Source organism: Bombina bombina, chromosome 4, assembly GCF_027579735.1.
Source record: "Bombina bombina isolate aBomBom1 chromosome 4, aBomBom1.pri, whole genome shotgun sequence".
Lineage (NCBI taxonomy): Eukaryota > Metazoa > Chordata > Amphibia > Anura > Bombinatoridae > Bombina > Bombina bombina.
In genome coordinates, this window is record NC_069502.1 from 839708794 (window position 1) to 839729934 (window position 21141).

The following is a 21141-nucleotide window of genomic DNA, read 5'->3' on the forward strand; positions in this document are numbered from 1 at the left end:
ATACACAATATGGCTGATGTATGCACAATATGGCAGATGTACTGTATATACACAATATGGCTGATGTATGCACAATATGGCAGATGTACTGTATATACACAATATGGAGGATGTATACACACAATATGGCTGATGTATGCACAATATGGCAGATGTACTATATATACAAATTATGGCTGATGTATGCACAATATGGCTGATGTATATACACAATATGGCTGATGTATGCACAATATGGCTGATCTATATACACAATATGGCTGATGTATGCACAATATGGCAGATGTACTATATATACACAATATAGCTGATGTATGCACAATATGGCAGATGTACTATATATACAAAATATGGCTGATGTATGCACAATATGGCAGATGTACTTTATATACACAATATGGCAGATGTACTATATATATACAGTATGGCTGATGTATGCACAATATGGCTGATGTATGCACAATATGGCAGATGTACTATATATATACAGTATGGCTGATGTATGCACAATATGGCAGATGTACTATATATATACAGTATGGCTGATGTATGCACAATATGGCTGATGTATGCACAATATGGCTGATGTACTATATATATATATATATACAGTATGGCTGATGTATGCACAATATGGCTGATGTATGCACAATATGGCAGATGTACTATATATATACAGTATGGCTGATGTATGCACAATATGGCTGATGTATGCACAATATGGCAGATGTACTATATATATACAGTATGGCTGATGTATGCACAATATGGCTGATGTATGCACAATATGGCTGATGTACTATATATATACAGTATGGCTGATGTATGTACAATATGGCTGATGTATGCACAATATGGCTGATGTACTGTATATACACAATATGGCTGATGTATGCACAATATGGCTGATGTACTGTATATACACAATATGACTGATGTATGCACAATATGGCTGATGTACTATATATACACAATATGGCTGATGTATGCACACAATATGGCAGATGTACTATATATACACAATATGGCTGATGTATGCACAATATGGCAGATGTACTGTATATACACAATATGGCTGATGTATGCACAATATGGCAGATGTACTGTATATACACAATATGGAGGATGTATACACACAATATGGCTGATGTATGCACAATATGGCAGATGTACTATATATACAAATTATGGCTGATGTATGCACAATATGGCTGATGTATATACACAATATGGCTGATGTATGCACAATATGGCTGATCTATATACACAATATGGCTGATGTATGCACAATATGGCAGATGTACTATATATACACAATATAGCTGATGTATGCACAATATGGCAGATGTACTATATATACAAAATATGGCTGATGTATGCACAATATGGCAGATGTACTTTATATACACAATATGGCTGATGTATGCACAATATGGCAGATGTACTGTATATACACAATATGGCTGATGTATGCACAATATGGCAGATGTATATACACAATATGGAGAATGTATACACACAATATGGCAGATGTACTATATATACACAATATGGAGGATGTATACACTCAATATGGCAGATGTACTATATATACACAATATGGAGGATGTATACACACAATATGGCTGATGTATGCACAATATGGCAGATGTACTATATATACAAAATATGGCTGATGTATGCACAATATGGCAGATGTACTATATATACAAAATATGGCTGATGTATGCACAATATGGCAGATGTACTGTATATACACAGTATGGCTGATGTATGCACAATATGGCAGATGTACTGTATATACACAATATAGAGGATGAATACACACAATATGGCTGATGTATGCACAATATGGCAGATGTACTATATATACAAAATATGGCTGATGTATGCACAATATGGCAGATGTACTATATATATATACAGTATGGCTGATGTATGCACAATATGGCTGATGTATGCACAATATGGCTGATGTACTGTATATACACAATATGGCTGATGTATGCACAATATGGCAGATGTACTATATATACACAATATGGCTGATGTATGCACAATATGGCAGATGTACTGTATATACACAATATGGCTGATGTATGCACAATATGGCAGATGTACTGTATATACACAATATGGCTGATGTATGCACAATATGGCAGATGTACTGTATATACACAATATGGCTGATGTATGCACAATATGGCAGATGTACTATATATACACAATATGGCTGATGTATGCACAATATGGCAGATGTACTATATATACACAATATGGCTGATGTATGCACAATATGGCAGATGTACTGTATATACACAATATGGCTGATGTATGCACAATATGGCAGATGTACTGTGTACACACAATATGGCTGATGTATGCACAATATGGCAGATGTACTGTATATACACAATATGGCTGATGTATGCACAATATGGCAGATGTACTGTATATACACAATATGGCTGATGTATGCACAATATGGCAGATGTACTGTATATACACAATATGGCTGATGTATGCACAATATGGCAGATGTACTGTATATACACAATATGGCTGATGTATGCACAATATGGCAGATGTACTGTATATACACAATATGGCTGATGTATGCACAATATGGCAGATGTACTATATATACACAATATGGCTGATGTATGCACAATATGGCAGATGTACTGTATATACACAATATGGCTGATGTATGCACAATATGGCAGATGTACTGTATATACACAATATGGCTGATGTATGCACAATATGGCAGATGTACTGTATATACACAATATGGCTGATGTATGCACAATATGGCAGATGTATTGTATATACACAATATGGCTGATGTATGCACAATATGGCAGATGTACTGTATATACACAATATGGCTGATGTATGCACAATATGGCTGATGTATGCACAATATGGCAGATGTACTATATATATATACAGTATGGCTGATGTATGCACAATATGGCTGATGTATGCACAATATGGCTGATGTATGCACAATATGGCAGATGTACTATATATATACAGTATGGCTGATGTATGCACAATATGGCTGATGTATGCACAATATGGCTGATGTACTATATATATACAGTATGGCTGATGTATGCACAATATGGCTGATGTATGCACAATATGGTAGATGTACTATATATATATATACAGTATGGCTGATGTATGCACAATATGGCAGATGTACTATATATATATACAGTATGGCTGATGTATGCACAATATGGCTGATGTATGCACAATATGGCTGATGTACTATATATATACAGTATGGCTGATGTATGCACAATATGGCTGATGTATGCACAATATGGCAGATGTACTATATATATATACAGTATGGCTGATGTATGCACAATATGGCAGATGTACTATATATATACAGTATGGCTGATGTATGCACAATATGGCTGATGTATGCACAATATGGCTGATGTATGCACAATATGGCTGATGTACTATATATATATATATATATACAGTATGGCTGATGTATGCACAATATGGCTGATGTATGCACAATATGGCAGATGTACTATATATATACAGTATGGCTGATGTATGCACAATATGGCTGATGTATGCACAATATGGCAGATGTACTATATATATACAGTATGGCTGATGTATGCACAATATGGCTGATGTATGCACAATATGGCTGATGTACTATATATATACAGTATGGCTGATGTATGTACAATATGGCTGATGTATGCACAATATGGCTGATGTACTGTATATACACAATATGGCTGATGTATGCACAATATGGCTGATGTACTGTATATACACAATATGGCTGATGTATGCACAATATGGCTGATGTACTATATATACACAATATGGCTGATGTATGCACACAATATGGCAGATGTACTATATATACACAATATGGCTGATGTATGCACAATATGGCTGATGTATGCACAATATGGCTGATGTATGCACAATATGGCAGATGTACTATATATATACAGTATGGCTGATGTATGCACAATATGGCTGATGTATGCACAATATGGCTGATGTACTATATATATACAGTATGGCTGATGTATGCACAATATGGTAGATGTACTATATATATATATATATACAGTATGGCTGATGTATGCACAATATGGCTGATGTATGCACAATATGGCAGATGTACTATATATATATACAGTATGGCTGATGTATGCACAATATGGCTGATGTATGCACAATATGGCTGATGTACTATATATATACAGTATGGCTGATGTATGCACAATATGGCTGATGTATGCACAATATGGCAGATGTACTATATATATATACAGTATGGCTGATGTATGCACAATATGGCAGATGTACTATATATATACAGTATGGCTGATGTATGCACAATATGGCTGATGTATGCACAATATGGCTGATGTACTATATATATATATATATATACAGTATGGCTGATGTATGCACAATATGGCTGATGTATGCACAATATGGCAGATGTACTATATATATACAGTATGGCTGATGTATGCACAATATGGCTGATGTATGCACAATATGGCAGATGTACTATATATATACAGTATGGCTGATGTATGCACAATATGGCTGATGTATGCACAATATGGCTGATGTACTATATATATACAGTATGGCTGATGTATGTACAATATGGCTGATGTATGCACAATATGGCTGATGTACTGTATATACACAATATGGCTGATGTATGCACAATATGGCTGATGTACTGTATATACACAATATGGCTGATGTATGCACAATATGGCTGATGTACTATATATACACAATATGGCTGATGTATGCACACAATATGGCAGATGTACTATATATACACAATATGGCTGATGTATGCACAATATGGCAGATGTACTGTATATACACAATATGGCTGATGTATGCACAATATGGCAGATGTACTGTATATACACAATATGGAGGATGTATACACACAATATGGCTGATGTATGCACAATATGGCAGATGTACTATATATACAAATTATGGCTGATGTATGCACAATATGGCTGATGTATATACACAATATGGCTGATGTATGCACAATATGGCTGATCTATATACACAATATGGCTGATGTATGCACAATATGGCAGATGTACTATATATACACAATATAGCTGATGTATGCACAATATGGCAGATGTACTATATATACAAAATATGGCTGATGTATGCACAATATGGCAGATGTACTTTATATACACAATATGGCTGATGTATGCACAATATGGCAGATGTACTGTATATACACAATATGGCTGATGTATGCACAATATGGCAGATGTATATACACAATATGGAGAATGTATACACACAATATGGCAGATGTACTATATATACACAATATGGAGGATGTATACACACAATATGGCAGATGTACTATATATACACAATATGGAGGATGTATACACACAATATGGCTGATGTATGCACAATATGGCAGATGTACTATATATACAAAATATGGCTGATGTATGCACAATATGGCAGATGTACTATATATACAAAATATGGCTGATGTATGCACAATATGGCAGATGTACTGTATATACACAGTATGGCTGATGTATGCACAATATGGCAGATGTACTGTATATACACAATATAGAGGATGAATACACACAATATGGCTGATGTATGCACAATATGGCAGATGTACTATATATACAAAATATGGCTGATGTATGCATAAAATGGCAGATGTACTATATATACAAAATATGGCTGATGTATGCACAATATGGCAGATGTACTATATATACAAATTATGGCTGATGTATGCACAATATGGCAGATGTACTATATATACACAATATGGCTGATGTATGCACAATATGGCAGATGTACTGTATATACACAATATGGCTGATGTATGCACAATATGGCAGATGTACTGTATATACACAATGTGGCTGATGTATGCACAATATGGCAGATGTACTGTATATACACAATATGGCTGATGTATGCACAATATGGCAGATGTACTGTATATACACAATATGGCTGATGTATGCACAATATGGCAGATGTACTGTATATACACAATATGGCTGATGTATGCACAATATGGCAGATGTACTATATATACACAATATGGCTGATGTATGCACAATATGGCAGATGTACTATATATACACAATATGGCTGATGTATGCACAATATGGCAGATGTACTGTATATACACAATATGGCTGATGTATGCACAATATGGCAGATGTACTATATATACACAATATGGCTGATGTATGCACAATATGGCAGATGTACTGTATATACAAAATATGGCTGATGTATGCACAATATGGCAGATGTACTATATACACACAATATGGCTGATGTATGCACAATATGGCTGATGTATGCACAATATGGCAGATGTATTGTATATACACAATATGGCTGATGTATGCACAATATGGCAGATGTACTATATATACACAATATGGCTGATGTATGCACAATATGGCAGATGTACTGTATATACACAATATGGCTGATGTATGCACAATATGGCAGATGTACTGTATATACACAATATGGCTGATGTATGCACAATATGGCAGATGTACTATATATACACAATATGGCTGATGTATGCACAATATGGCAGATGTACTGTATATACAAAATATGGCTGATGTATGCACAATATGGCAGATGTACTATATATACACAATATGGCTGATGTATGCACAATATGGCAGATGTACTGTATATACACAATATGGCTGATGTATGCACAATATGGCAGATGTACTATATATACACAATATGGCTGATGTATGCACAATATGGCAGATGTACTGTATATACACAATATGGCTGATGTATGCACAATATGGCAGATGTACTATATATACACAATATGGCTGATGTATGCACAATATGGCAGATGTACTGTATATACACAATATGGCTGATGTATGCACAATATGGCAGATGTACTGTATATACACAATATGGCTGATGTATGCACAATATGGCAGATGTACTGTATATACACAATATGGCAGATGTACTATATATACACAATATGGCTGATGTATGCACAATATGGCAGATGTACTGTGTACACACAATATGGCTGATGTATGCACAATATGGCAGATGTACTGTATATACACAATATGGCTGATGTATGCACAATATGGCAGATGTACTGTATATACACAATATGGCTGATGTATGCACAATATGGCTGATGTATGCACAATATGGCAGATGTACTATATATATATACAGTATGGCTGATGTATGCACAATATGGCTGATGTATGCACAATATGGCTGATGTACTGTATATACACAATATGGCTGATGTATGCACAATATGGCAGATGTACTGTATATACACAATATGGCTGATGTATGCACAATATGGCAGATGTACTGTATATACACAATATGGCTGATGTATGCACAATATGGCAGATGTACTATATATACACAATATGGCTGATGTATGCACAATATGGCAGATGTACTATATATACACAATATGGCTGATGTATGCACAATATGGCAGATGTACTGTATATACACAATATGGCTGATGTATGCACAATATGGCAGATGTACTGTGTACACACAATATGGCTGATGTATGCACAATATGGCAGATGTACTGTATATACACAATATGGCTGATGTATGCACAATATGGCAGATGTACTGTATATACACAATATGGCTGATGTATGCACAATATGGCAGATGTACTGTATATACACAATATGGCTGATGTATGCACAATATGGCAGATGTACTGTATATACACAATATGGCTGATGTATGCACAATATGGCAGATGTACTATATATACACAATATGGCTGATGTATGCACAATATGGCAGATGTACTGTATATACACAATATGGCTGATGTATGCACAATATGGCAGATGTACTGTATATACACAATATGGCTGATGTATGCACAATATGGCAGATGTACTGTATATACACAATATGGCTGATGTATGCACAATATGGCAGATGTATTGTATATACACAATATGGCTGATGTATGCACAATATGGCAGATGTACTGTATATACACAATATGGCTGATGTATGCACAATATGGCTGATGTATGCACAATATGGCAGATGTACTATATATATACAGTATGGCTGATGTATGCACAATATGGCTGATGTATGCACAATATGGCAGATGTACTATATATATACAGTATGGCTGATGTATGCACAATATGGCTGATGTATGCACAATATGGCTGATGTACTATATATATACAGTATGGCTGATGTATGCACAATATGGCTGATGTATGCACAATATGGCAGATGTACTATATATATACAGTATGGCTGATGTATGCACAATATGGCTGATGTATGCACAATATGGCAGATGTACTATATATATACAGTATGGCTGATGTATGCACAATATGGCTGATGTATGCACAATATGGCTGATGTATGCACAATATGGCTGATGTACTATATATATATACAGTATGGCTGATGTATGCACAATATGGCTGATGTATGCACAATATGGCAGATGTACTATATATATACAGTATGGCTGATGTATGCACAATATGGCAGATGTACTATATATATACAGTATGGCTGATGTATGCACAATATGGCTGATGTATGCACAATATGGCTGATGTACTATATATATACAGTATGGCTGATGTATGCACAATATGGCAGATGTACTATATATATACAGTATGGCTGATGTATGCACAATATGGCTGATGTATGCACAATATGGCAGATGTACTATATATATATACAGTATGGCTGATGTATGCACAATATGGCTGATGTATGCACAATATGGCTGATGTACTATATATATATATATATACAGTATGGCTGATGTATGCACAATATGGCTGATGTACTGTATATACACAATATGGCTGATGTATGCACAATATGGCTGATGTACTGTATATACACAATATGGCTGATGTATGCACAATATGGCTGATGTACTGTATATACACAATATGGCTGATGTATGCACAATATGGCTGATGTACTGTATATACACAATATGGCTGATGTATGCACAATATGGCTGATGTACTGTATATACACAATATGGCTGATGTATGCACAATATGGCAGATGTACTGTGTACACACAATATGGCTGATGTATGCACAATATGGCAGATGTACTGTATATACACAATATGGCTGATGTATGCACAATATGGCAGATGTACTATATATACACAATATGGCTGATGTATGCACAATATGGCAGATGTACTATATATACACAATATGGCTGATGTATGCACAATATGGCAGATGTACTATATATACACAATATGGCTGATGTATGCACAATATGGCAGATGTACTGTATATACACAATATGGCTGATGTATGCACAATATGGCAGATGTACTGTATATACACAATATGGCTGATGTATGCACAATATGGCAGATGTACTGTATATACACAATATGGCTGATGTATGCACAATATGGCAGATGTACTGTATATACACAATATGGAGGATGTATGCACAATATGGCAGATGTACTGTATATACACAATATGGCTGATGTATGCACAATATGGCAGATGTACTGTATATACACAATATGGCTGATGTATGCACAATATGGCAGATGTACTGTATATACACAATATGGCTGATGTATGCACAATATGGCAGATGTACTGTATATACACAATATGGCTGATGTATGCACAATATGGCTGATGTACTGTATATACACAATATGGCTGATGTATGCACAATATGGCTGATGTATGCACAATATGGCTGATGTATGCACAATATGGCTGATGTATGCACAATATGGCAGATGTACTATATATATACAGTATGGCTGATGTATGCACAATATGGCTGATGTATGCACAATATGGCTGATGTACTATATATATATATACAGTATGGCTGATGTATGCACAATATGGCTGATGTATGCACAATATGGCAGATGTACTGTATATACACAATATGGCTGATGTATGCACAATATGGCTGATGTACTGTATATACACAATATGGCTGATGTATGCACAATATGGCTGATGTACTGTATATACACAATATGGCTGATGTATGCACAATATGGCTGATGTACTGTATATACACAATATGGCTGATGTATGCACAATATGGCAGATGTACTATATATACACAATATGGCTGATGTATGCACAATATGGCAGATGTACTGTATATACACAATATGGCTGATGTATGCACAATATGGATGTATTTAGTTAGATTTACTTTCTAGTAACTTCTGGAATCACAGCTTCACACACAGTCCCCCCCCCTCCCTATGGAATGTGTCTTAGTATCAGGTTATGCTCAGCTCCGGTCATATGTTCACTGTTGTAATGTCTTATGTCACAAAATGTATGCCTTGTTAAACACACCCACTTTATTTTACACAAAGAACCTATTTTCACTATAGAATGTAAAAGAATATTCTGGAACTTTGTAGAAATTGGTGTGTATGGGAAAAGAAGGGTATAAAAGCCTGTGCTGAAGACTTTTATATCAGACATTACTGGAACATCTGCATTTTTGTCTCCTGTCTGTTACATTTTAACCTGTTACTTGCTGTTCAAGGATTAGCATAACATAAGTTAGTTTATATCTCTGTGTTTGAGAAATTTCTGTGACTGTAACCATCTGAGAAAATAAAACTGTTGTTTACAAGAGACAAAATGTCACCAGTACAGACTTTTCCCTTTACTGAAAGTCATTAAAGTATAAAAATGAGATGCTCTAATCAATAAAACGTTTGTTTTTATGACTATTGACCCTACATTACTGTGTGTTTAACCACGCAAAGGGGTCAAACACAGAGCAGAAATACAACTTGGGACTCACAAAACACTGCTGATCCCGAGTGGAAAATGCTGCTGATCCAATAATCAGTGCTAGTCGCACGACTCAGATGTAGAATTAGCACTGCTGATTGGATCAGTGGTGTTTTCCACCCTGGATCAGAAGTGCTCTGCAAGTCCTGAGTGGTATTTCTACTCTATGTGTTACCCATTTACTGGGGTTAAAAACACAGTAATCATTTTAAAATTGACTGTTCTAATAGATTACAGCATGACTTTTTGTTTTTACTATAATGGCACTTTAATATGCATTAATCACCTGTAGCTGTATTTATAAGAACTTCCTCCCCCTCAGTCTTCATCTGATCACACACATACGGTTCTCCTCTGTACTCAACTGCTAAGCCATCTGAAGATGCGACATCCATATGCCCTGTACAGTGAGAATACACGCGTATGTGTAAGTTGTTTGTACCCTACATGCTTCAGAAACAACATATGTGCACACTCGCCTGTAACCTGTGTACCTCACACACACGCACAACATACACATTCACCTGTAAAACCCATGCATCAGAAACATATGTGCATACTAGCCTGCAACCTTCATGCCTCAGAAGCAACATACATGAACATTTGCATGTAACATGCATAAACACTTACCTGCAACCAGCTTAAATTGGACACAACACATATGCAAACTCAACAACACAGCAAAAAACACACAGCGGTGCTTACCAGCATCTGTGTACATCCACCGGGAAATGAGCGTTTCTTCAGCGTGTGCACCTTGTCACACCCCCTCACTCTGCAAACTCCCCTGCACTCTCATATGAAACCCAAGTATCACAGACACAACATATGATGCCAGTAATTTGCGTATCTCATAGACAACATAAGCACACACTCATCTGTAGCCAGCGTATCTCATAGACAACATCTGTACACACTCACCTGTAACCAGCGTATCTCATAGACAACATCTGTACACACTCACCTGTAGCCAGCGTATCTCATAGACAACATCAGTACACACTCACCTGTAACCAGCGTATCTCATAGACAACATCAGTACACACTCACCTGTAACCAGCGTATCTCATAGACAACATCTGTACACACTCACCTGTAACCAGCGTATCTCATAGACAACATCAGTACACACTCACCTGTAACCAACTTATCTCAAAGACAACATCAGTACACACTCACCTGTAACCAGCGCATCTCATAGACAACATCAGTACACACTCACCTGTAACCAGCGTATCTCATAGACAACATCAGTACACACTCACCTGTAACCAGTGTATCTCATAGACAACATCTGTACCCACTCACCTGTAAGCAGCGTATCTCATAGACAACATATGTACACACTCACCTGTAAGCAGCGTATCTCATAGACAACATATGTACACACTCACCTGTAAGCAGCGTATCTTATAGACAACATATGTACACACTCACCTGTAAGCAGCGTATCTCATAGACAACATATGTACACACTCACCTGTAAGCAGCGTATCTCAAAAATAACATATGTACAGACTCACCTGTAACCAGCATATCTTATAGACATCATATGTACACACTCACCTGTAACCAGTGTATCTCAGACAACATCTGTACACACTCACCTGTAATCAGCGTATCTCATAGACAACATCTGTACACACTCAACTGTAAGCAGCGTATCTCATAGACAACATCTGTACACACTCACCTGTAAGCAGAGTATCTCATAGACTACATCTGTACACACTCACCTGTAACCAGTGTATCTCATAGACAACATATATACACACTCACTTGTAACCAGTGTATCTCATAGACAACATATATACACACTCACCTGTAACCAGCGTATCTCATAGACAACACATTTACACACTCACCTGTAAGCAGCGTATCTCATAGCTAACATCTGTACAGACTCACCTGTAAGCAGCGTATCTCATAGACAACATATGTACACACTCACCTGTAAGCAGCGTATCTCAGACAACATCTGTACACACTCACCTGTAACCAGAGTATCTCATAGACAACATATATACAAACTCACCTGTAACCAGCGTATCTCATAGACACGTACACACTCACCTGTAACCAGCGTATTTCACAGACAACATCTGTACGCACACACCTTTAACCAGAATATCTCAGACAACATCTGTACACACTCACCTGTAACCAGAATATCTCATAGACAACATCTGTACATTCACCTGTAACCAGCATATCTCATAGACAACATCTGTACACACTCACCTGTAACCAGCGTATCTTATAGACAACATATGTACTACACACTCACCTGTAACCAGTATATCTCATAGACAACATCTGTACACACTCACCTGTAAGCAGTAAATCTCATAGACAACATCTGTACACACTCACCTATAAGCAGCGTATCTCATAGACAACATCTGTACACACTCACCTGTAAGCAGCACATCTCATAGACAACATATGTACACACTCACCTGTAAGCAGCGCATCTCATAGACAACATCTGTACACACTCACCTGTAAGCAGCGCTTCTCATAGACAACATATGTACACACTCACCTGTAAGCAGCGCATCTCATAGACAACATATGTACACACTCACCTGTAAGCAGCGCATCTCATAGACAACATATGTACACACTCACCTGTAAGCAGCGTATCTTATAGACTACATATGTACACACTCACCTGTACTCAGATAATCTTAGGCTACATAGGCTCAAACTCACCTGTAACCAGTCTATCTCATAGGCAACCTATGTTAACACTCCTCCATAAGCCCCAAGCCTCAGACACAACACGTGCACTCATCTATAAAATGCTTTCCTTAGACACAACATACATGTACACTTACATTTAACTTGTGTGCATCAGACACAACATATTTGTACACTTACCTGTAACACATATTTCTCAGACACAACATATGTGTACATCATACTATAACCTTCATCCCTCTGACACAACATACATGCACACTCACCTGTAAGCTTCATCCCTCTGACACAAAACACGTGCACACTCACCTGAGGTGATACGGCCACTGATATCATCATCTGGAGCTTCCAGCTGATGCCTCACACACAGATCTTCTGTTATCTCAACTTTCACTATATCAGCGTTATCTTCATCTGTACAAATAAAGAAGATTCAGTTTATATCTTATGATCTAGTTTTATAACTTTACCATAAATGAGTGTGTGTATTTCTTAGATAGACAATAGCACAACATACACACACTGTGGTACTTTCCTTCTGTTCTTTTAATTTTTTGCTTAAAGACTTATATTGTTTATGTGCCATGTCCAGAAAAATATATTGTGCAACAAATGAAGAAAAGATCATTGAGAATAATAATTACCAGTTAACTCACTTCTTCACACTGGAGGTGGTGACACAGTAATGAGCCACTAGTGAGATATACGGCCTTGTGCTATCATAAGGTAGTTAGACACCATCCCAGAGTTTGTAACTTTCTAAATAGTATAACAATATAAACCTGAGCTGCACAGTAACGTGTGTCTGCTGTGTAACCTTCTGAGAATATATAACTGTTATTTACACGAGACAAAATGTCACATCACAGACTCTTCCCTTTACTTAATAAGCGCTAATCACCTGTAGCCGTATTCATAGGAACTTCATCCTCCTCAGTCTTCACCTGATCACACACATACGGTTCTCCTCTGTGCTCAACCGCTGAGCCATCTGTAGGCGTCACATCACTATGGCCTGTACAGTGAGAATATACATGTGTATGTGTGTGTAAGTAGTTTGTACCCTACATGCCTCAAACACAACATATGTACACACTAACCTGTAGCCCGCATGCACCTTACACATACTCACTTGCCTGTAACCTGTGTACTTCATACAAACAATATACATGTGCACTTACCTGTAACTCCCATGCATCAGAAACAACACACATGCACATTTGCATGTAACATACGTACACACTCATATGCAACAGGTGTAAATCAGACTCAACACATACGCACTCACCTGTAACCCATAGACACAGCATATAAGAGACAAAATTAAGCTTTCCTAGAATTTTGTCGTTACTTAATATGCGCTAATCACCTGTAGCCGTATTTATAGGAACTTCATCCTCCTCAGTCTTCACCTTATCACACACGTACGGTTCTTCTCCATGTACAACTGCTGAGCTATCTGAAGGTTTCACGTCAGTACAGTCTACAAAGTGAGAATATTTGTTAAATAAAAAAAAAACGTACATCAAGTTACTATTTTACAAAATTAGCAACAACTTACTGATCACACAAAGCACTTTCTGCAGATTTATATAAACACAACAATCTCAGCTGATATCTGTTGTATGTCACTTGCTTGTAGTCAGTGTCCCATTATGCACAGCTGTGTTAGCTTCTGCTAGTTTGTCATTTTCAATTACAATTTTACCTTCATATATCAGGGCCTGACAAGTTTAAATTATAGCAGACAAATACATAGTAGCCAGACATGTTTTATTTGTTATTGTGTGCATACATATGTATTTATACATACATGAGACTTGCAATTCTCTGTACGAGAAAGGAGCAGGGCATTATCCAGAGCATATTTTGTAAGGAGCGTCTAGCACTGTGGCACCCGGGTTACTTGAACCATATTCTACCCTTAGTACAGGGGACACTGCATTAGCCAACATACACATCTATATAATTTTATGTTACAATCTCCTCAATGTGTTTCATGTCCGTTTTAAAGGACACTAGAAGGGCGATTTATCAAGCTGCGGCAGACAACGCAGCTCGCCTCTGACGGGCTGAATTCCCCTGGCAGAATTCAGCATTGCACACGAGCGTTGGCAGGAGCTGTCAATCTCCCCGGTCGGACGAGAACGGTGAGATTGAAATTGAAAGGGTAGGGAAACAGACCGCTGCTTGTTAAATACGGCTTGCAGGTTCTCTTGTGAGAACCTTCAGTCGTAGGCAGGCGATAGCCTGCCGAGGAGGTTGATAAATCGACTTCTAAGCACTTATTGCTTTTGTGTAAAGTTGTGCTTTGTCCCACGGTCCCTAGAGAGGCTAAAAAGCAAATTGCTGCCAATCAGACAGCCGGTTTAGGTGATTTGCCTGTTACAGATTTTGCTTTTTGACCTCTCTAGGGAGTGTAGAACAAATCCCAACACAAACACAAGAGATGTATAATGTCCCTTTGACCATCCTGTATATAAGACATTATTTACTGTGATTTTACTTTTTATCATGATCAGATACTTTACGAGCATTTTCTGGCTAACCTGTGAAACTGCAGAATCAGATTAGTGAGAGTTATTCTAAACACAGAGGTCATGTGTTTGTACATCTAAGTACAGAGACTGATACGGAGTGTGCATGTGGTGCTGAGAATGTGCACGTGGTGCTGAGAATGTTCACGTGGTGCTAGGGTTGCCAGGTGTGTAGAACAAATCCCAACACAAACACAAGAGATGTATAATGTCCCTTTGACCATCCTGTATATAATACATTATTTACTGTGATTTTACTTTTTATCATGATCAGATACTTTACGAGCATTTTCAGGCTAACTTGTGAAACTGCAGAATCAGATAAGTGAGAGTTATTCTAAACACAGAGGTCATGTGTTTGTACATCTAAGTATAGAGACTGATACGGAGTGTGCATGTGGTGCTGAGAGTGCACGTGGTGCTGAGAATGTGCACGTAGTGCTAGGGTTGCCAGGTGTCCGGTATTAGACCGGACTGTACGTTATTTCAGGTTACTGCCCGGTAATGTTATTTTTTTTTTAAAAACGGACATAGCCTTAGTTTCCTTTTGAATTTATTTTGACATTTTTTTTTTACTATAGATGACGTCCATGGCCGGGCCAACCTACCTACCTACCCAGCAGTAAGTTAGTAACCCATTAGCCCAGCCCTGGCAGCCCGTATCCACCGGCACCCCTTCAAGCCCTACGCTAACGCTACTCGTCTCTACAACAGATGATGATGTGTTCTACTTCTGTGGTGCCCCTCTGCCTGCCGCCTGCGCCGTGCTGCCTGTGAAACTTTCAGACGGCACGTGATCACGCGCGTTACATCATGACTACAAGAAGACGCGTGGGCTACGCTGAATCTACGCTCTCTCAACTGCTGAGCCTGGGCTGTGTGACTGTTTGAATTCACTCGGTCAGAGCCGGTAGGAAAATATTTACAGAACACTGGTAGCAAGATAGGATCTACTGTCAGTCTGGGGATCTTTAAATCTTTTAAAATGCCAGTTAATATGTTCCTTTATTTTGTTAACTTAATATATACTTTTATATATATATATATATATATATATATATATATATATACTGTATATACACACTGTGTGTGTGTGTGTGTTATATATATATATAACCCTAAAACAGCCACACAATGCAAGCACTCAAATCCAATCAAACTGGGAACAAGGGAAGGGTGCACAGGCTTATGTAATCACCCTAGACATATACAAAACATGGAAGGGGACTGCACTCTCATACCGGACCGGGTACACATCCCATAACCCTGTAACATGCTCAGCCCTGAGTGCTCACCGGCACTCACAGGAAGCTGTGCTGTCCCCAGAGTCACAGGCAGTTAACCCCAGACAGGTCTGGGTGCAAGAACCATAGGGAAAATTACAAAACAAATTAATACAACACACAGAGAAAGTCCAGCACTCACAAGCTCTCAGCTAAGATTTAAAAGCAAAAATGGAAAGGTTAGTTACCGCATCTGGCCAAATGGGACAAGCCCAGGTACCACGTCAAGGTCCTTTCCAATACCTAGAACCATAAAACAGCCACACAATGCAAGCTCTCAAATCCAATCAAACTGGGAACAAGGGAAGGGTGCACAGGCTTATGTAATCACCCTAGACATATACAAAACACGGAAGGGGACTGCACTCTCATGCCAGACCGGGTACACATCCCATGACCCTGTAACATGTTTAGCCCTGGGTACTCACTGGCACTCACAGGAAGCTGTGCTGTCCCCAGAGTCACAGGCAGTTAACCCCAGACAGGGCTGGGTGCAAGAACCATAGGGGAAATTACAAAACAAATTAATACAACACACAGAGAAAGTCCAGCACTCCCATTTGGCCAGATGCGGTAACTAACCTTTCCGTTTTTGCTTTTAAATCTTAGCTGAGAGCTTGTAAGTGAGTGCTGGACTTTCTCTGTGTGTTGTATTAATTTGTTTTGTAATTTTCCCTATGGTTCTTGCACCCAGACCTGTCTGGGGTTAACTGCCTGTGACTCTGGGGACAGCACATCTTCCTGTGAGTGCCGGTGAGCACCCAGGGCTGAGCATGTTACAGGGTCATGGGATGTGTACCCGGTCCAGTATGAGAGAGTGCAGTCCCCTTCTGTGATATATATATATATATATATATATATATATATATATATATATATATATATATATATATATATATATATATATAAGTAAAGTAAAGGCTGAGTGTTGAATCTGGCTGCTCATCCTTAAAGACTTTTTTATGCAAACCACTTACGACCGAAGTGGAATCTTTTATCATAGTGTGGGACGACGGTCCTTTTAGTGTGATGCTGTATTGATACCTCATACAAACTGAGGTCACGTTTGTGAGTATCATTCTTGTGCTGTAAATAAATTCGTACTACTTTTAAAACAGTATTATGCTATGTGCCGTGTTTGTTCCCTTTACATAACACGTTGGAGTTATCAAAGATACCCAGACCGGTTGCGGACAACAACATTGGAGAACCTGACAAACAGAGAATCTTCAAGGGATAACGCTTAGGATCATAAGCCCGCTACTTGAGAATCAGTGCTGGGACCTGACACATTAACAACGCCCGTTCCTTACCTCATTTGATTGAGGTCACCTATTGTGAGTAGCCTGTGAAACCATTTTGGGGATTGCTGTAATTTCATGCTTGCAAGGCTGAACGTTCACTTTCTGAAGATAGAACAACCCTGCTTGTTATAGACTCGATCAACATATTTGAGAACTAAAGATTCTCCCTTTATTATCCACATAATATTGAAACAACAATAGCTAATATTTAATTAGACGGATCATTTTCCTAGTGTATATATACATTGTAGCGATGTACACTGTTTAGGAATCATTGTTTAAATACATTTACGCAATTATATTTGTTACATAAGGTGTACCGTAATAGTACACTATATTTTGTGAGATTAGCGCTGTGAAGTGAACAACTCTTTACTTTACTTATAATAATCCGGTTTGTTCATCTGTAAGGGTAGTGTGACCATACTGCTCTGTTCACCCCAGCAGCTTATCTCGTTTAGGTGTTAATATATTCTTCGCGCCTCCAGTGTGACCTATACCTAGGTACAGCTCACATCACAAAAACCCTTTTCTTCTGATATATATATATATATATATATATATATATATATATATATATATATATATATATATATATATATACACACACACACACAGGGCTCAACATTTCCAGTACTAAGCTACTAGCCAGGGCAAAATGTTACTCGCCACTTCTGATCCCACCCACCAACTGACCAGACCACGCCCACTACCCCACCCTATCTTTACATATGTATAGCCATTGCAAAACACTTTTTTATGCAGTAAATTTAATCTTGTTTTTATTTTATACCATAACAAATTAACCCCTTAATGACCGCAGCACTTTTCCATTTTCTGTCCGTTTGGGACCAAGGCTATTTTTACATTTTTGCGGTGTTTGTGTTTAGCTGTAATTTTCCTCTTACTCATTTACTGTACCCACACATATTATATACCATTTTTCTCACCATTAAATGGACTTTCTAAAGATACCATTATTTTTATCATATCTTATAATTTACTCTAATTTTTTTTATAAAATGAGGAAAAAATGGAAAAAAACCACACTTTTTCTAACTTTGACCCCCAAAATCTGTTACACATCTACAACCACCAAAAAAATCCCATGCTAAATAGTTTCTAAATTTTGTTCTGAGTTTAGAAATACCCAATGTTTACATGTTCTTTGCTTTTTTTGCAAGTTATAGGTCCATAAATACAAGTAGCACTTGCTATTTCCAAACCACTTTTTTTTCAAAATGAGTGCTAGTTACATTGGGACACTGATATCTTTCAGGAATCCCTGAATATCCATTGACATGTATATATTTTTTTTTAGAAGACATCCCAAAGTATTGATCTAGGCCCATTTTAGTATATTTCATGCCACCATTTCACCGCCAAATGCGATCAAATAAAAAAAATTGTTCACTTTTTCACAAATTTTTTCACAAACTTTAGGTTTCTCACTGAAATCATTTACAAACAGCTTGTGCAATTATAGCATAAATGGTTGTAAATTCTTCTCTGGGATCCCCTTTGTTCATAAATAGCAGACATATATGGCTTTGGAGTTGCTTTTTGGTAATTAGAAGGCTGCTAAATGCCACTGCGCACCACACGTGTTTTATGCCCAGCAGTGAAGGTGTTAATTAGGGAGCATGTAGGGAGCTTGTATGGTTAATTTTAGCTTTAGTGTAGTGTAGTAGACAACCCCAAGTATTGATCTAGGCCCATTTTGGTATATTTCATGCCACCATTTCACCACCATATGCGATCAAATTTAAAAAAACTTTAAATTTTCACAATTTTAGGTTTCTCACTGAAATTATTTACAAACAGCTTGTGCAATTATGGCACAAATGGTTGTAAATGCTTCTCTGGGATCCCCTTTGTTCAGAAATAGCAGACATATATGACTTCGGCGTTGCTTTTTGGTAATTAGAAGGCCGCTAAATGCTGCTGCGCATCACACGTATATTATGGCTAGCAGTGAAGGGGTTAATTAGGTAGTTTGTAGGGAGCTTGCAGGGTTAATTTTAGCTTTAGTGTAGAGATCAGCCTCCCACCTGACACATCCCACCCCCTGATCCCTCCCAAACAGCTCCCTTCCCTCCCCCACCCCACAATTGTCCCCGCCATCTTAAGTACTGGCAGAAAGTCTGCCGGTACTAAAATAAAAGTTTTTTTTAATTTGTTCTTTTTTGTGTTTTTAGCATATTTACATATGCTGCTTTGTAGAATCCCCCCTTAGCCCCCAACCTCCCTGATCCACCCCCAAAACAGCTCTCTTACCCTCCCCCTCTGCATTATTGGGGGCCGTCTTGGGTACTGGCAGCTGTCTGCCAGTACCCAGTTTCAAGAAAAAAACGTTTTTTTTTTAAAAAAAAAAATAGAAATTCTG

At 37.7% G+C, this 21141-nt stretch overlaps 1 protein-coding gene across 1 annotated transcript in view; it reads right to left on the reverse strand.

Annotated features, from left to right (window-relative positions):
• Positions 1–21141, reverse strand: part of LOC128657225 (zinc finger protein OZF-like) — a 66717-nt gene that overhangs the window by 37695 nt on the left and 7881 nt on the right. Inside the window, exons 3-6 of the mRNA XM_053711490.1 lie at positions 15001–15114; positions 14533–14646; positions 13941–14045; positions 11215–11328 (exon numbers count right to left, since the gene is read on the reverse strand). Of these exons, the coding sequence (XP_053567465.1) occupies positions 11215–11328; positions 13941–14045; positions 14533–14646; positions 15001–15114 (447 nt within the window). The remainder of the gene's footprint in view (positions 1–11214; positions 11329–13940; positions 14046–14532; positions 14647–15000; positions 15115–21141) is intronic.